General features: G+C 40.9%; 1 protein-coding gene across 1 annotated transcript in view; it reads right to left on the bottom strand.

Moving 5' to 3' along the window:
• The window catches only part of Ca10 (carbonic anhydrase X), a 484,596-nt gene extending 465,247 nt beyond the window's left edge, over positions 1–19,349 (bottom strand). Inside the window, exon 1 of the mRNA XM_013519057.1 lies at positions 19,273–19,349. Coding sequence (XP_013374511.1) covers positions 19,273–19,333 — 61 coding nt within the window. The 5' untranslated portion in view covers positions 19,334–19,349. The remainder of the gene's footprint in view (positions 1–19,272) is intronic.
• Between the last annotated feature and the right edge of the window lie 736 nt (positions 19,350–20,085).

The following is a 20,085-nucleotide window of genomic DNA, read 5'->3' as shown; positions in this document are numbered from 1 at the left end:
AAGGTGATATTATACCCCTAAGTAGATTTGCAGTGAAGCCGGGATAAATGTGGTATGATGGCTAACCGTACACTCCAGAGTCAGAGAGACCAGAGTTCAAATCTTAACTTCTATCTCTTAGCAGCTGTGTGCCCTTCATTGGGTTAAACAGCATGTTTCTGTGTCCTCTCAAAATTGCTGAGGTGGTTATTTTTATTCATATTTTACAGGTTAGCATACCGTGATGCAGAAGAAATGAACTTAATCAAAGCTTGCCAGCTTGTAAGGGCTAGAGTGTGAGCATAAACTTAGCTTCTAGTCATTCTGAGAGCAAACTCTACGGCTTCTTGGGGGCACTGAAACATATTTTTGTGTCTTAATAGTTAAACAAAATAGAAAATGAACAACAACTCCACCACAGGGTTCAAAGATGCAGTGATATACATGAGGTGCTCACTGCACAGGGCCGGTTAGTTTCGAATATTACTAAACAGCTAAGTGGCTGTTTGGAGTGAATCAAGGAATTATCAAGTGAAAGAATAAATCAAACTTCACATTTCACAACTCTCACCATCGAGACAGTCCCTTCTGCTCTGAAATGCTCTGTAAGGAAACATTTACAAGCTGTCACTAGAGATCAGATTCATCATGACTGGAGTTCAAGGACTGGACAGGCGATGACTGCAAATAAAGAGGAAAATAAAAGAAGTGAAGGAAATGTTCTATGTTTTGATCTTGGTGGTTGCTACAGGACTGTATCCCTTCTACAGACTCATCAAAGAGGTGGCATAAAATGAATCCATTTTGTTATATATATATACATATATAACAAACTATATATATAGTATTATATATAGTATATATACTATATATATGAACTATATATATTATACATAATATATATAGTTTGTATATATATATAATATATATATATACACATATATAGTTTCCATACAATTGATTTTAATTATTATGTTAGACATATTCTAGGGCAGGGTGAGAGGTTAGCAAACATTTTTCTCTGCATGGCATGATAGTGAATAATTTAAGCTTTGGCAGCCACGAGATCTTCCACTGTAGTGTAAAAGTAGCCAGAGATAAGAGACAATTCATAAATGAATGGGTATTGTTCATAAAATCTTTGCCTACACTTACATCTTCAAGAGTTCTACCTATTCTCTCTTCTTCCCTTTTTTTGATTGCATGGGAAATATTACAAAGAATCAACAGCAAAGAGCTCATCTTATTAAAAGCTTTTGCACAGCAAGAGAAACCACCAACAGAGTGAAGAGCCAACCCACGGTATGGGAAAAAAATTTGCCAGCTGTTCTTCAGGCAAAGGACTAATATTTAGAATATATAAAGAACTCAAAAGATCATACCCCCCAGGTTTAAAGACCTAATCCAAAAATAGGCATCTGAAATGAATAGACACTTCTCAGATGAAGAAGTATAAATGGGAAATAAATATATGAAAAATGTTCAACATCACTGGTTATTTGAAAGATGTAAATTAAAACTACACTTAAGATTCCATCTCACTACAAAAACATTGGCTATCACTAAGAAATCAACTAATAATAAAATCTGCAGGGGCTAACGGAAAAAGTAACCATTTTCCACTGTTGGTGGGAGTGTAGACTGGTGGAGACTCCCCCTAAAAATTAAAACTAGAGGTCCCATTTGACTCAGCTATTCCCCTTTTTTTGGTATCTTCCCTAAAGAATTAAAAGCATCATAGCCCAGTGACTTATGCACACCCATATTTACAACAGCACAGTTTGTAACAGCTAAATCTTGGAAACAACCCTAATGTCCATTAACCGATGAATGCTTGAAGATGTGTTTTTTTTATACAATGGAGTACTACTCAGCCTTAAAGAAAGATAGACATGAAGCATTTTTAGGTAAATGGATGCATCTTGATACCACACTCCTTAGTGAAATAAATGGACATGTGTAAAGACTGCATTGTTTCTCTGCTATGAGAAACCAAAAGTGTAAATAAGGATTGAAATGTATAATAGATATTGTGAAATAGGAAGAAAATGTTGAAATGAGATGGGGATCTAGAAGGGGGAGGGGAAAAATGAGAAAAGAAGGAAACATGGAAATAAAACTTTTGTAAATAAGGACGGGAAGAGGGATTGAAGGAAGAGGAGGGAAATAGGAAAAATAAAAGAAGAATCAAGATAGATTATGTACAGGTACAAATTTCCTACGATGAATATGATCATTATGTGTATCTAAAATCTACAAACAATTAATTAAGAAATAAATGAATAGGTATAGCCATGTTTCAATGAAAGTTAATTTATGGACCAAAATTTGACTTCACATCATTTTTATGTGTCATGAAGTATTCTTCCTCTTTTGATTTTTTCCCCCTAACCATTTGAAAATGTAAACATTCTTAGTTTCTGAGGCTGACAGGAATAGGTGGTGGGAGGGAAATGGCCCACAGACCATCCTTTGCCAGCCTTGTTCTAGAGTTCAAAACTTATCAGTCTCACAGCATTTGGAAAGCTGCCTTAGGAGCCTCTTAGTGCAAATCTTGCATCTAAGAGGGCCAGGTCTTCCAGGGACCTCGCCAGAGCCCACCCCTCTGTGGCAGGCCTAAGCAGCCGCCTCTGGACTTCATTTTCCCATCTGTCTAGGGAGGACAGTAGTCATCTCACAGAGCCCTATGCAGTTCATTCAGCATATTATTTGGGAGAAAGTCCTCTATCTGTGTGCAGAAACGGATCATGGCCTGGGTTATGAGTCTGGCCTGCCCCAATCATCAGGGGAAAGGTTTGATTTCCCAGGTTGTCATTCCTAAAATTGCTTATTCTCCTGGTGATGTTCTTACTTCCAAATATGGTCTGACCTTTATTCCCTAAAGATAAGGGTTATTATTATTTTTTTTTAAGAGAGCTGGCAGTAGACGAGTACTCTCAGAAAGCTTGCTCCTTCCCTGCCAGTCTGCTTTCGCCAGCACAAACTGAGCTCTCGGGGAGGGTTGCTTCCCACCAGAATGATTTCCTGGGCAGAGCCAGACAGAGCAACTCCACGCTTCTCTGCAAAGGGAGCTCTCTAAATCCAAACCAGCATGAACTGAGAATTCTTTTTTCCGATTCTGGCAGTGGTAGGTACTTGAGACATCACTTCGGGGTGGTAAAAACCACCAGAGCATCTACAAAATAAAGATAGTTCTCATGTTCCTAAAGATTCAAGGCTTTTTAAAATGTGTATATTTCATCTAAAACTTAACCAACCTTTTATGGAAGAAAATGGATTTTCCAGGCACCCCTAAGTTTATTCTTCTACATATTGGAAGCATTTGAATTATCTGCTTGTGTTAGAGGGCTACGCAATTTCTTGTTTCCTGTAAAAAGCCAGAGAATAAATATTTTAGGCTTTGCAAGCAATATGGTCAGTGTTGCCACTGCTTAGCTGAGGTTGGTGGTTAAGGGCTTAACTGTGTTGAAATAAAACTTTGTTTATAAATTCAAGCAGTGAGTCAAATTTGGTACATACTGTCTTATGTGCTGAGCTCTGGCTTGAGATATAATATCTCTAGAAGATGATGGGTCAGGGAAGAGGCAACTTAAATCAGCAGACATTGCTTATGAAAATGTGGTAAAAGTTATCATTACAGATTGAGGAGTAAGATTCTACAAGCATGTAGTGACAGGGGTGGGGAAAATTTGCACAAATAGACAGGATGAATCCTGGCCAGAGCAGGGCTGGAGACCAGAAGGCCAGTGGGGCATAGATGAGTGAGACAATGGCTGGCTGGCTGGCTGGGTCGATCACAGCAACACACAAGCAGGAGCCACTAGGGAACACGTAGAATTTGTAGGCTTGTTCCACATGTGGTTCAGGTGGGTCACAGCAAGATGGAAAAACACAACAAAAGCGAAGACCAGGTGAAAGGGGTCACAAAGTATTCATAGAATAGTGCGTGGGTAAATGAAAAAGTTGGCAAAGGTGGTTCATCGTGTATCATGGAAGACATTTAAACTGTTCATTTTAATAACATAAGTTCTTTAAAAGCCAGTGGGAATCACTATGGGTTTTTAAGCTTCTAGCACAATGTTCTCCACAAGCAGCTTCAAAGAAGCTGTGGGTAGCTGGATCTCATATGTTCTAAATGTGATGCTGCTAAGAAGTCCTGGTTTTTAAGCCATTATCTCCTCAGTAATAATACGACATGTTTTATTTCCACATGTCAATTAACACTTATGGGGAAAAGAAATCATTGCAGTTATGTTATTCCCATTTTACAGATTAGAAAACTGAGATACAAAAGCAGTTAACTTACCCAAAGTCTTCCAGCTTGTGTGAGGCAAGAGGCATAATGTCAGGTCAAATACAGCTGTTGATCACCCTCAATGCAAAGCGTATGGTGTCTCATTACACTTAGAAACATTTCAGTGAACAAAACAGATGAACAAAACATACTTTAAACCTTATTTCTAAATTGTCTCTTCCTAAATTATAATGTCTCTCCTAGTTAAAAGTCCCCAGCTGTATGACCATGTCACTCATCTTTTTATCTCCCTACTAGTTCTTATTTAAGAGCACTGGATTGATAATAAATAGTTGTAAGTTTGAACATTATCTCAATTTCATACAATTTAAGTTCACCGATTTAGCATACAATTGTAGATCTTATCAGTGCCGTATCTATCCATCTATGTATATATTTAACTTCACATCATTTTGCCAGTGTTTTAGGTGGACCTTGTTTTAAAGCATACAAACCACAGAATTTGAACATTAAACATGTATATTAACAGTAGTTGTATCAATAATTCATTTTCTAAATTATTTAAAGCTGGACGGTATTTACATCATTATTTTTAAAATATTCGTGGAAAATGGTCCTGTTTGAAGAAGAGATATTTTGAAACAATGCACTGGGATCTACATGCAATTGATAAGGAATCCCCAAAGGTAAAAAATGGTGATGTTCCAGAAAGATTCCCTGATTCTTGGTCACTTGCCCTTCAAGCTGTTAGGATTCATTAAGTCACAGAAATCTAAAGCCAGGCTGGCTGGTGGGGTCTATCTTCAGCTTCTCAGTTTAAGTTCAATCAATTTAAGAGAAACAGGGGTTTAGTGGATTAGTCACCACAGGCCATTAATCTCTCATCTCAGTTGTAATCCAGCCTCAACCAATGTGACTGGGGGGGGGGACTCCCACAAACCCCCAGATGCTCAGAAAAGCCCAAAGGCAAGCTCCCTGGAGGGACGCTGAGGTCACAGCTTGCTTGTTTTTACTTAACATAACACAGCACTTATCCTCTGTCTTATTTCTCCTTGGATTTTCCTTTATGCCTTTTGCCAAAATTCTCAGATCACATATATTTGAAAACAAACCATATCTCTATCCTTGGAAAACCCAGTATTTAATGATCATGTAAAAATTTTTCTCTTGTGTGAATTTTAAATGTAAATCAAAACTGTATTTTCGAGCTGCAACTGGCTGGAAAAAAATAGGATTAAGGTTACCCTGTGCACAAATTAATACTTGGGGAAAGCTTGCAAGATTGAACAATGAAAAGAAATGTTAAATTTCAGTAAAAGTGAATGAATTAACTTACATTTTAGAACATGTAAGGTAAATATTATGTCTTTTATTGTGAATGGGTTGGAGTGTGATGTTGCATTTCTTTATTGCTCTGGCCTGTTAATAACCCAATATTTGCAAATGTATTAAGCAGGTAAAACAATAAGCAAATTGTTGAATCAGGATTCTACTTATGCCCCTATTGTTAAGGGTGGATTTTTACCGGCTGAAATGAAACCTTACATGTCAGTGTCCTCACCTACTTTAAACCACAGAAATAAAATGAAAGTATGTGGGATTAAAGTTTTAAAGATGTAAAGAAAAATGTGAGCAGACTCAGTATACTGTCTCTGAAGATCATTCTAAGAAAAGGCCCGAGTGTCTTCCTTCTTATTACCTTTAAAATATTCCCCGAACATTGTAGTTTCCCCAAGTGAATCAAATTCACCCAACCTTAACTGATTATGCGCTATGCATACGCATTGTGCTAAATGCTTTCATGTATATTGGCTCATTTAATGACTATGTTGTACGTGATACTGCCAAATTCCCGCCTAATTTTGCCCGCCGATGTGTCTTTTGTTCTTTTAGCTTTAGCCATAACAAATAGCGAAACCCCACCATTTTTCAAGTGCATTCTATGTGCCAACCACTATGCTACATTTTAAAACTTCAATCTCTGTTGACTTCCAAGATAGATGCTATTACTTCAGATTGAAGGTGACGATAATGAGACTTTGGTGAAATGTTAAGCAGCTTCCTTCACGTGGTCATACAGTGATGACCAGCAAAGTTGAGACAATGTGCAAAGTGTTCAATAAATGCTTTTATGTGGCACTCGATGATGACCCTTAGACTTTTTCCCAGAATCTTACAATAGGATGGCAGAGTCATCACTGTGTAAATACAGTTTGGGTTATTCTATTTCAATATCTTATCTTAAGCTTACTCATCCCATAAGTCATTTGCTAATTTTTTGATCAGTCCACAGTTTTGGAAGTTCTTGTATTTTAAATCTTGTTGCTTCAAACTTTTCAAAACTTGGACAATCTTTTGTAAAAGTCTCTCAGTGTCATAATGTTCCCCACTTAGAAAGGGACCCAGAAATTGCCCAAACCCTGGGAGTCAAAGCAGTGAAATGTCTTACTCTATGTCACAGAACTCGTAGTAGCAAACTAATGGTACTCTTAACACACCCTGACATCTATCCTAATATTTCTTCAGCACACCAACATATAAAACTTGTAAAATCTGCTCTGGAAACAATACTTAAGAATTCTTGTGGGCCAGGGATATCGCTCAGGAGTAGAGTGCCTGCCTGGCAAGCACAAGGTCCTGAGTTCAATTCCTGGTACAAAAAAATTCTTACAATTCTAGACCCAGAAAAGATACTTACTTCTTCTTAACCAGTTTCCTGTCTCTGATCTAACTTGTAAAGCGAATAGCACCTTGAATCCCAAGACTGTTTTTGTTCAATAGTTCTGAAGTGGACCATTGTTCAAAGAATCTTTGAAAGTTTAATCAGTATTCTACATACACACTTACTTACTGAAGGTATTCAATTATATTTCTGGAAATTTACAGATAGGTTAAACATTATTGTTGGATATCATTTGGCTACATCACAGAGAACTTCATAGTGTATGACCCAGTAATTATACCATTAGGATATTAAAGAAACAATCACAAAAACTATTATCCGTGGACATAAAATTAAATACCACAAATGGCATACACTAAAACAGCACAGATAAGTGAAATGAAGAGACATTTCACAAAAGAAGTACAAAATAGCCAAAAATACATGAAGAAATGCTCAAGACCGCTGGTCATTAGAGACATGCAAATTAAAACAACGCTGAGATTCTATTTTACACCAGAAAGGATGGCCATCAGTCAAGAATCAGGCTGTGTCCTATCCATGCACCTACTCCCTAAGATGAATACAAACATCATGCACTGCAAACAACTACTAATAAAATAAAATTAAATTTAAAAAGAAATCAAATAATCACAAATGCTAGCAAGTTGGCGGGGCAGGGGGAAGGACTCCTTCTACAGTGTTGGTGGGAATGTGACTTGTGCAGCTACTTTGGAAATCAGTATGGAGATTCCTCAAAAAACTGAAACTTGAAATTCCACTTGACCCAGGTATTCTTCTGGGTATCTTCCCCAAAGGGTTAAAGTCATCATATTACAGCGACACGTGCGTATTCCTGTTTATAACAGCACAGTTCAAAATACCTAAATCTTGAAAGTGTCCTATGTGTGTGTCAAGGATGAATGGATAAAGAAAAGGTGGTATTTACCCACAGTGGAGTACTACTCTGCCATAAAAACAAGCCAGTCACTTGTAGAGAAATGGATATACCTTGAGGCCATAATGTTCACTGAAATAAACCAGACACACAAGCTAAATATCGCATGGTTTTTCTTATATGAGAAACCTAAAGTATAAATAAAGAGCAGAATAAAAAGGTTGATAATAGGAGGAAGGGGGAGGTCTTTCTCCAAGGGGAAAGTGATCAAGAGAGGAATGTGGGGGAAAGGAGGGGAGACAAAGGGATGAAAACAGGAATTGAGATGTGTTACATCCAGGCACCAAATCCACACACAAGGAATGCAAACATCACGTACTGCAAACATGGACTCATAAAAAATGCTATTTTAGGTGAATAGACTGTTATGGAAATATTATAAGAAAGTAATGGAAACCCAAGTGGCCCTTTGTGACTCAGCCCAAAGCTGTTCCGCAATTCCCAGGTCCTCAGCAAAATGAGGTGAACCTGTGACTGACTAGAATTCTGGTACACAGCTTCACCTCTTACCCAATCAAAACTTCTTGTATGGTTCTCCCCTACACTTTTTTTCCCTACATCTACTGATATTGAGCCTAGGACTTCTGTGGAAAGTATGCCCTGTAGGGAGCATACCCTCCCTCAGCCTGGAGACTCCCCAGTTATTACAAAGGACAGGGTTTCTTCCCACCCTTTCCTCCTGTAAGTCCCTACACACACACACACACACACACACACACACACACACACACACCTTGATGCAAACTGAACAATTATTGTGAACAAAAGCTGAGCCTCTATTCTGTCATATAACTGAGGTTTTGAAATTTATCTGTCATAGAATCCAAGATTTCCTGAACCACTACAACTAAAAAGCAACATGGGGAAATACTTAAGGTACAATGTAAAGACAAAAAACCCAAATAGTTAAGGTTGAAAAAGTTATAATTTTAAATTTGCATAAATAAAAATGAGCTCTATGGGGAATGAAGGGTTTTTTTGTTTGACAGATTTGTATCATACCTGGCCTTAAAATAAATCTAGTCATTCCCACTTTCAGTCATGTTTGTGATACAAAACACTTCCATGTGTATAATCTCTGTCTTGCAAGAAGCGCCAGTTGAGGAAGAGCATCTCATTTGAATCCATGATTAGACCATGTAGCCAGTGCAGAAACATAACTCCCATTCATTAATTTGCTCAGCATATCTTACCTTGAGGTGTGGCACAATACGAGACTACCTGACTCAGTCAAGTGCTAATTCCAGCTGTTCTAAGCACAGGAGAAAAAAAATAAAAAAATAAAAAGGCCAGACCAATTTGTACATTTAAGGTTGCATGCAGCTCTTCTTAACCACTGCAATACACTGTACTGTGCTGAAATAAACTAAATGATCACGGAGAACTGCTCTACTTGTGGCAGATATTAAAAATAATGATTTTACATTTTATTCTACAGGGATTTGAGTCACTGCAACTTAGAGCTAGTGCTGTTATGTGTATTATGAAATGTAGGTAGCAAATGACATATTTTTACTCACACCCAAGCCACACAATAGAAATGCAAAGCCCACAGATGCTTCATTTTCTATCAGTATAATCCCCAAATGTGTATTCATCTAATCGGGAGTTCACCATAGGAGCATTTTCTATAATCTCCCCTCCTCTTCCCCCTATAATTAAAACAGCAAGCAAACAAATAACAGATCTTCCAAATGACCATTTTCCCACACTTGCTAAGATCAACTAGGTGTTTACGGACAGAGTTTGTACCCAAGGTCAGCAAATCTGATTTGTTATTTTGTTTCCAGGCCCTTGGCTTTTCTCTCTTGCAGGAACTAGCCAGGTACAGAAATATTCTGATACAAAAAGCCAGAGAAGCAATGTTTTTTGATGCAAGACTGAAAACACCATAGAGACCAGAGTCTTTTCCTGCATCGCTCTGCCTCAGACTAAAGGGTGGGGCAGGTAATGCCCCTGAAACGCTCTAGCTCCATATTAACTAAAGGCCAGGGAGCTCTCTATAAATTGGTTTCTCCCAACCTGGAAAACACCATATCCTAAGTGATCTCCTCTCATAGGAACAGGGATGATGTGGAGAAGGAAACAACAATGGATCCACAAATCCTTAACAGTCCTGTTCAAATCTTTAGTATGGAGGCACAGAACACAAATACATTCTAAACTGTACACGTCTTAAAAATAAGGATGGTGTCTCAAAGAGACCTAGGAATTGAGTCTGAGACAGAAACCGAAAACTATCAAATAAGTTACTCCTTGGGAGGGTTCTGTGTCTCTCTGACTCCAGACATTCAAAAACCTACATGTAGCAAAGCAAGAGAAGAGCTGACAGAGATGTGTACATCGCTTCTCCTTCCTAGGAGCCTAGTTCTTGTCTGCCTCTCTCCTCTGAACACTAGAAAGCAATTCTAATCACTCTTTGCTATCCATTTACGTATTAATTCAGGCATTCATTAATGAGTATCTTCTAAGTACCAGGCACAAGGTTGGGTGATGGGGAAAAAAATACCATACATTCTACAAGGACAGAGATCATGGCTGTTTTGCTTATCACATTTTGTGTGCCGGGTCCAGTGCCTACCCCACAGGAGATATTCATACATTAGCACGGTGGAATGAATGAACAAACACATTAAACACTGGAGAAAAAACCTGCTACTGACACATTCCTGGATTTGCTCAGCCCAAGAGTCTCAGGAGGTACTTATGGCCAACCCAGCCTCACAGAAGAGGAAAAGGCTATGCTTCTGCAACCAGTGCCATCACAGAATTGTTTGCTGGAAGGTAAAAGGTAAGCTGTGTGTGGAGTAGGGAGAGAGAAAAACGGAAGGGAAATATGTTGACTCATATCCTTCAGTAAATGTGTTTATTCCAACTCTGACATTGCTGCCAAATGTGTTGCAAAGCCAGCAAGACTTGGCTCTGGAAAACTCACCGGAAAGTCACGGGCTTCGTTTTCTACTGCCAGTCCTTTTAGCCACCGGGCACGAAGTATTGGACAAAGTTAAAGATTGATTCTGCATTTGCTATGACAAAAGCGTCACCTCTTCCGGATGGGGAGGTAAAGGCATTTGTAGACTGTCTCCTTCATAACCACTGGTATCTTTCCACTGCCATCCTGATGGCACTTTAATGCAAATGTAATCATACCCAAACACTGGCTATCCCATTACCAACCCAATCTTGCTCATACAAAATAATTACGGCTTTGCTATAAAGGCGGTCCTCCCTAGACCATCCCTCATCACCTAGGGGCCCCTTTTTGCTTTAGCCCCACCCCTGCAGGCCAGAAATCCCTTAAAGTTCTGTTTAAGGATACTTAGAATGAAGACTGCAGAAAATGAAAGGAAGAATTGAATAATGAAAAAGAACAAGATGCTAATTTACATACCACAGAATCCAGGCTCAGTCAAGAGATTCTTGGCTCTTTTCTCTAGGGTGTAAATATCTAACAATCAAATAAGTCCATGAGGAGATAAACTCTGTAATCTATAGCTGTGTTACCTTGAAACTTCTGGGAAGCCACCTGGAACCAAAGACAACACTGCAAAGTGACTTTTTGAACTTGGCCAAATGGAGCGTGGCTGGGTCAGGGCCAACAACTTCATCCTGACGGGTTTGTTCCCAACGGAGTGAAGGAAACAAACTTCATGCCCTCTCTAGCCTATGAAGGAGGCCTCTCCTGTAGAGGCGCAAGGGAGGTTTCTTTTATTAATTGACATTACTCTGTGTAAGCTGTCACTGTTATTGAGCTCATGTCTCCTAAACACTTTACCATCTCAACCTCATCCATCTCTCCACTCTTGACTTGTCGCCATATTTCCCTCTAGATGCTGCCCAGAATTCATTACCGCATCCTGTCTAATCTCTCTGGCTTTGCAGATGCTGTTTCCTATGGTTACTCCTCCCTATAACACTCCCCCTGGTTAATCAGTCAAAAATCTCGAAGCCAATCCTTTAGCATCCTTCAAGACACAGCCCAAGCATTCCATAAGTAACATGACTTATGCTCCCCATTACCCCTCTCACCTCCAGAAGTAATCACAACCCCCTTCTTTATTCCCCTCACTTTTTATACCAAGTCAGTGCAATACTTACAGCATTCTTTTGCCACTACTAATATTTTCAAAAGTAGTCTCTTAGCAGGTGATGAGCCCTTAGGGGGAATGTCAGTGTCTCACTGATTCTTGTTGGTGCCTGAGTGATGGACAAGCTTAGGGTATGCTCAGTAAATGTTAAATGATTAGGTGGACAAAGGAAACTACTTCATTTGAAGTCTATAGCAACTGGATCACTAAGAGGATACAACATGTCTCTGATGTAGCAGAACATGAACATATTCTCCCAAATACACATGCAGCTTGCTGGAAACAAGTCACCCGGAATGCAGTAAGGTTAAACTGCTGCAAAGGCGGGGCAGTACTCCAGGCACCTGGCTCAAGACACACAGCAGACCTATGGCTTGGCTCCTAACTCATGTCTGTGACGTGGACGCATGTACAGACATTCGTTTCTTTTAGCTTTCACCTAATGCTAAGCACATTATTATTACTATTGGGCTACAAAGTGGAACACATCTGCTTGACATGCAAATACTAAATCTCAAAGATCAGGGTAAATTAGGGGCCCTAGAGATAAAAATGCCCCCCCCTTACTCTGGATGTTGCATAATGGCCTAATTGATCTATTTAGGCCAGGATTGTTTTGAGGGGTTTGTGATCAAGACAAAGGTTGGCAAGAGAAGAAGACAAAGAGGTGCAATGAGTCACTGCTCATTGCAGTTAAATTACAAAGGTTTCTTATTAATGTTGCAAACAAACCTGATTGTACCACTTCCCATAGCAGCTCCCTCTTAACTCCTTTTAACCAATAGCTAAAGTCTAACCTGCTCAGTTTGGCTTGCAAGCGTGATTATTTGGGCCCAAGCTTGTTATTGTGACCTTATCTCCAGTTTCACCTTATGGACCACTGCACCGCATTTCTGATATTTTGTTTGTTTTCGCTTTTCTTGCCATTTAACAGTCTATTCCTGCCTCAGTAATTCTCCCTATTCCTGTTCTTTTGACATTTTATGTATTTTTAAGCCAAATTCAAATGTCTTCCTCCACATAAATCTGCCCTTCCCCGCTTGCATCCACTAAAAGTGGAGTTTGTTGCTCCTCTCTTAGATGCCCAGAGTACGCAGCTTGTCACCTTCCTGCCACATCGCATGAGCTATCTTATAAATGCTAAGAGCCAGTGTTATTCATTTTTGCGATTCTGATACCTAAGGTAAATTTAGCTGGCAACTTAAAAAAAAAACCCTAAGAAATGACTGAATAATTAATTAAGATTTACAAGAACTGGTCTAAAGTGTCTAGAGCAACTAGTAGTATTACAGGTGTGACCGATGATGATGATGGTGGTGGTGGTGATGATGATGAAACTGATTATGTTATGGGAGTAACTTCAATTGAATGCATGAGTACTATATGCTGGACATGATGCCAGATCTTGTGTGTATTTTCTCCAATCTTTGTTGTATACATGAGGAAGCAGAGGGTCATAGAACCTGACTTATTTCAACACTACACAGACAGTAAGTGACAATATTATAATTCACATGTAGGCCTGTCTTGATGCTGGAACCCACGCTCACTCTTATCTGACATATATGTTGTGGTCAGTTGTTACGACAGTGTAGATACCATCCTCTGCATTTTACGAATAGTGTTCTGGTATCTTTATCATTGCCCTGGATGAACCACAGTCTTGAGGGGCATCACCTCCATATTACTGATGAAAAGCTGAACCTTACCCCAAAACAGCCCAACTAACCAACCAAACAACACCCCCCCAACTAATCTACCTGTAATCCGAACTACACTGCAAACTATGCAGACTGTAGGAGTAGTTGGAGACATGCATCACCAATTTAAAGTCTAAAGCAATGTTAAAATTGCAAACAAGTTTTAACCGAGCTAAATTTATGGAATCAATGCAAAGACCCATAATTTGAAAAGAAAAATCACAAACATAATAACTATAATAGAACATTCCGTATTATCTAGTCAATAGCTCCCACCTTTCCAATGTCTCCTACAGTGAAACTTGCATTTCAGTTGTAATTGTCCTTCCTGTGCATCCACCCATCCCTATTCCTTCGCCATCTCTTTCATTCCAAGCTCTAGCATCCAGATATTATCTTCTTTTTTTTCAGGGCCAGATTGCTTCCTTCCACAGAATTTATGTCATGTATGAAACCATTAGGCACTGTCCTTTTGGCCTCCTATTATATTTCAGTGTCATAACTTTTATAATTGTATCTTAATAATTAAACACTTCAAACTATTTTTATCAGTATGTGATGGATGTGTCTCAATGTATAATTTGTTTTACCCTATGTCTTAAGCATGGATCATTACAGAATATAGTACAGACACAAACACTCTACATTTGCAAAGTACAAAGAAGGCTCAGGATCAATCTCATGTTTTGCTCAACAGTCCTTTAGAGATAAGCAAAGCAAATATAATTTTCATTTTACAGATGAGGAAACTGAGAATCTGAGAGGTTACAAGAATCAGCCAGTCATATGGGTGATTAGGGTAGGGGTGCATTACACCCGGAGTCTTCTGACTTCCACTCTTTCTATAATGGCCTGCTACCATACACATCTATGTCTTTCTGACTTAAACCCAAGGCCAAAACAGGTAATATTTAATTAAGGTAATAAGTTATGGTGTCGGGCAACTAAGTTCCTCAAATAGCGATCAAAGCCTTCTCCTGGTCCAAAGGGAATGTTTTGCCACACTGACACTTTTCCCCTTGGAAAAGCAACACTTTTATGTTGCTCAGAAAGAATTTCTTGACTTACTGGGTGAAGAGATTCATATAGGACAGTGGTGGCAAACCTATGGCATGTGTGCCACTGTGGGTTGCTTGTATCACTGAATGTTCTAAATGGTTCGCCACCACTGAACTAGAATGACGGTTATCTGTCCATGACTGGCTGTGTGGCATCACATAGAATACTAGATTTAAAGAAATCATGTTGCCAATGAGATGATCAGATGGGTAGCTTGTTTGAGGGGGGCTCGTTTTGTTTAGTGAGATGCTCTCTTTAAAGCCAGATGGAATGTATATACAGTTTGCCATTTTGGAAGTCCTTTAAAGGTGGGTCTATGTTGAGTTGCATTGCACAAACAGAATGAGGCAGAGTCTGTTGATCCCCAGGGTAATAAGCACTATATGGCTACTAGCTGAGTAAACCTTGCAAGGTTCATTGCAATATTGGGTTCACAGCCATAAAATGGGTTATATTCACAATGATATACAAAAGCCTAATGCTACTGGTCTCATTTGTATGGAAAGGAAAATTAAGGAACATTTCAAAATACTGAGTCAAGTCCCTCCTTGAAAGTGAGATTCCTGCTCAATGTGGTAAAATGGGGTCCCTTACGATCTTTTTCTTTTAGCTTTTAAACAAGAGGACAAGGAAAACACAAAGCTCTATTCCGCCATGAACCAAACCTATACAGTGTCAGATTTGTATGAAATAAATAAATAATTGATATTATGTTGTATTAGAGTAATAGTACACTAGAAAGTGTACCACTGTTCCTTTTCTACATGTACAGAAACTAAAGTTAGACCATTTTAATTTTCAGATTAGGCAAAGAATGTGCTAAATAGCCCTTGCTGATCAAAGGACACTGGGGGCCCTGGATTAAGGGAGTAAGAGTTTTACCTGATTGATTGCCACAGCAATGTACAACTCAGGTGCTACTTGAATTCTAGCTTTATACTATAATTGCCTCAAATGTATATTTCCAAATACTCTAAGACTTTCATCCATTTAGCCCAGTTTATTTTTTAAATTAGAGACATCCAAATAAAAGATATTAAGTGGAAACATTTGAAGGAAATTTTGAACTCAAACGTAAAGGATCTCTAGGAGAAACATTTGTCAGCTTTGGTTGTCTCAACTACAAAATTGCCCCACCAATTCTAAGAATAAAGTTAAAACATCTGCAATGTACTTAAAATGTGTGAAAATATCACATAGTTAAAATCCTCATTGCTGCTATTACTGTGAATAAACTAAAAAGGAAATGAAGTTATGTAAGAAGGGAGATAGGATGCATTGTAGGAATTAAATTAGGCAGCTGTCTTTTGACCAGGAAATTCTCTTCTCACGCTGCTGAGCATTCACTTGCTGATCTGAGCTGCTTTTGTAGGAAGAGAATCACGCTCTTGCTAGCACAGAGAAAAATTCTGGTCTGCTCTCCCTCCCACCCTTTCTTGGTCTCTTCACAGATCCTGGCTGCTTGAGATTTCCAGTAAAATGAGATCTGAGTTTAACGCGGAGCCAGATCTCCCAGATCACAGCATTCCCTCTTCAGCCTTGCTGTATTGTCATTAAGTCACTAAAATTGATGCGATCTCTTCAGTGGAAGACGAACCTACTACTTATTCAGCAGCTAGCTAAGCTGGCCACTCAGACCTCCAGTGCTATTTGCCAAACAAATTACTACTTCAGATCCAACAAATATTCCAAGACCAGGTATCTGAACATTAAGCAATATATCCAAACAGGCAGAGACAGAAAGTTCTTTGGGTATACTTTTAATTTGGGGGCTAGGATGAAAAGGAGTGTTGGAACCTTTGGTTAACAAATCACTAAGCTCTAAAGCCCCAGGGTGTTCTTGGAAGCAGATGCCAACAAATGAAATTCAGCCAATATGTGTACCATAGGCCAAAGCTACTACCAACATTTTCCTTCTGCAAAATGTGTGTGCTGCAGATTTCTTCCTGGCTTTTTCACCCTTGTATTCCTCAGTAATGAAATCAGCCTTACTAATGCCTCAATCACCAATATCTAGTAACTCAGTAAAGGTTAGAGCTCATTTTACTAATCGGGGAAACTCATCTTAAGATGGTAGGGAAGTGCTTTGTTTTTTATTTATATTCTTAAATTTATATTTTAGGAGTTTGTGATCATGGGTTATATTCCTTTTGGTAGAGCATGGTCTGACTAAATTAAAACTGCAAATCATGGAAACAGAAATGAAAGACCCACTAAACTCCCCCTGAGATGTAATCACTCACCCTTAGCGTCTTATATTCCCGTACATTCTAAGGCTGTCAAAGCAAAGAAAGAAGTTCAAGTCCCTCAAAGTGTGGCAACTGTGAGTCCTGATTATATTAATAGTGACATATTGGAGTCCCACTGAGTAGTTGTAAGTTCACCTTGGGCATGGAGAAAGAATGGCCTTTTGAAGTTAAGTTTGTGAATGTGTAAATATAGAATGCACAATGTTGCATCTTTGCCCACATGTCTTCATAAAGTGCAAATTAATGCAGATCTTAACTAGGCATTTGGAACGCTAACCTAGTTTTCTGTGTTTAGCTAATAGCTAGCAATTTTGCTTACACTTTTATCCTCTCATTACATAGCAATGATGATTATTTAGTAAATATATGTGAAAGGCCACACACTCCATAGAGCTCCTCCTGGGTTGGAAATAATCCCCTCCTAATGTTTCTATTTGAATAATTTATTGGCTAATATGCCAAATCAAATACAGCTATGATAGGCATCCCACTAAGGCCTCTTTCAGAGGCTAACAACAGATTCTTTCTCAGCTTTTTTCCTTATGGCATTGCCTGGCAAAATACAGAGTAAAGGCTAGGGACAAAAGGCTGCTGGGAGAAATCCAGAACCTCTGAGAATATTACCTCTTTGGAGATCTTAAAGGGAGATAGAGGGTTTGTCAGACTTGGAAATTATTTATGATGCTGGGGGAAGGCAGAGAAAGGCTATTTTATAACTAGAGAAATATTCTGGGAAAACAGGAAGAGTTTGAAATCGACACAGAGAAGAGAAAATGTAAAATGTGACCTCATGAGATGCCCCCGAAAGACCATCCTTGAACATTCGACTGCTGGGAACCCTTGCAAGTCACCTGGGGTTTTTGATTCATAAATGTAGGCTAGAGTAAGAGAGCTCCTGCCAGAGGACTTGGGGTGACCCCAGGACACTTCTTCTTTTCTTCCAGTTACACAACATAACTCACACAGGCACATTTGTGGCAGGGTGGCCAAGTCTGAAAGAGGATGCTTTTGGATAACAGATTCCCATTCTGCCTGATGAGGACAGAATGGAAATTAAATAGTGATATTTGGAACTGGCTCCACAGCAAGGGCAGAGAGAGGGTTTTTTAATATACAGAATCAGGTCTGGCTCCATGGGGTGGAGGTTGTTAGAACTGTCCTTGCACCTCAAGGATGTTCAGTTGTGTCTGCTCCGGGAGCCAAGGCTCCTGCTCTCCTCTCGTGCTGACTGCATGGGAACTTGACTCAGTCCCCAGTTCTGCAGAGGGAATGCAGGCAGTGCAAATAGGCTTCCCCTGAGTGCCTAAATGCCAGGTGGGGAGGGAGATGGAGTGGGTGCTGGTCAGTGGGAGGAGCCAGGAGCTGGGGAATACTGCTGGTCCTAGGGCTTCTCCTTACAGCTCCTTCCCACCCCCAATTTCCTGCACCCACAAAGACACTGCCCAAAAATGAGAATTCCTCCAGACCCACACACAGTCAGGCACAGGCACACACAGGCCTGGCTTCATCCACCTCGATGCCCTGGGTTCTCATTTGCTTCCCAAACCCCAGGCTGGCACAAGGAGCTTGAGCTCAGGATCAGATCCAGCACATCCTTGCTACTGGGAATTAATGATCAAGATCTAAAGTGGTATTTGTGATACTGTGTTATTTCAGGTGTTTTTTTTTTTTTTCTCTTTTATATGGGGTGGAGAGGGGCGTGCCACCAGGTTTCAAATATCACAATCCAAATGTCTGGGGGAAGGCAAAGAGGACTTTCACATCTTTCTGATGTCTGCTGGATGGAGACGAACCCGACACACCAACCCCGCATCCTCCCCGCAGTCTCTTGAAAGTGCATAGATACCGGGGCACAGACACCAGGGCAGGGCTCTGCATCCATTTTGCCAGCCAGGAATCACCGAGTTTGGGAACTTTGAAAGCCAGGGGATGGAGGTGGGGGTTGCCAAGTGCTCAGATTTCGGCGCCAGAGTTCTCAGCCAGGAAAGCAGTGGAAAATCAACACCCATCTGCCTCTCCTTCTCCGTCCCTATCCTTCTCCCTTCCAGGACTCCACACAGATCCTACCCCCGACTATGGACACACGCGCGCACACGCGCGCGCGCACACACACACACACAGAGGCACACACACACACACACATACACACACACACACCCTTGGGCTTTAAAAGATTTTTGATTCTGAAAAGAGCAAACCCTCAGAACCAAAAGGGTCTGCCAGCCCCTTCTTTCCCGCCCCACGTTTACAGGAGGAAACCCCAGACATTCCAAATACCACCGTATAATCCAAACCCGCCCATGCCTCCGACTCATCCCGTACCTGATAAGCAGACGATGAAATTGGCTTGAAGAAGAAAAAGCACCTCCCAGACTATTTCCATCCTCTGATTCTCATTCCAAGTGCATCACTCGACGGGAAAACAGGGGGGGACGGGGGGAGCCCCACGCGGCACACACACATACACACACGCACACACTCCCAAGCGAGCGCACACTCGCTCTCCCACCCGACAGCCGGCCAGGGACAGTCACCCCCAAGATCAATATCGCAGTTTGAATTGTTCCGGCAAATCTCCCCTCGGGCTCGACGGATGTGCGCCCCAGATGTGCTGACACATGTCCGATGCCTCGCTGTCTCCGAGGTCTCCCCGCTCGCCAGTCTCTGCTCCTCGCACCAAAGGTGGAAACGCTAGCAGCGGTGGCAGCCACCTGAAGCCACCAGCGCTGGGCTCTTCCTGCAACAGCGAGACCCCGATCCGCCTGGTGCCCCAAGAAGACATAGACGATAGCCCCCCGCCGGGCCGCGCCGTGCAGTTCCGGGCCCGGCAGCTCGCAGCTCGCAGGCTCAGCCCCGGCTGTCCGCGACAAGTTGCCCTCGAAGTCCGCCCCCCTCACCGGGGCATGGTCGGAAGGTGGCTGCTCCGCCCGGGGTCGGTCTCCTCCTGCTTCCGGGGGCGGGGGAAGGAGCGGACACAGCAGGCAGGGAGACACAGAGAGAGAGGCAGGGATTATGGTCTGGAACCGCCGGCCGCCGGCAGCCTCTGCCGACCCCCCTGCTTCCCCAGTCCGCGCGCGCCGCCTTCGCCGCCAGCCGGGTTCGGGCCGCGCGTCCCGGACGCCGAGCGCAACCGCC

The sequence above is a fragment of the Chinchilla lanigera genome, unplaced genomic scaffold, assembly GCF_000276665.1.
Source record: "Chinchilla lanigera isolate Chin_1 unplaced genomic scaffold, ChiLan1.0 scaffold00050, whole genome shotgun sequence".
Lineage (NCBI taxonomy): Eukaryota > Metazoa > Chordata > Mammalia > Rodentia > Chinchillidae > Chinchilla > Chinchilla lanigera.
This window is presented reverse-complemented; position numbering and strand designations above follow the sequence as displayed.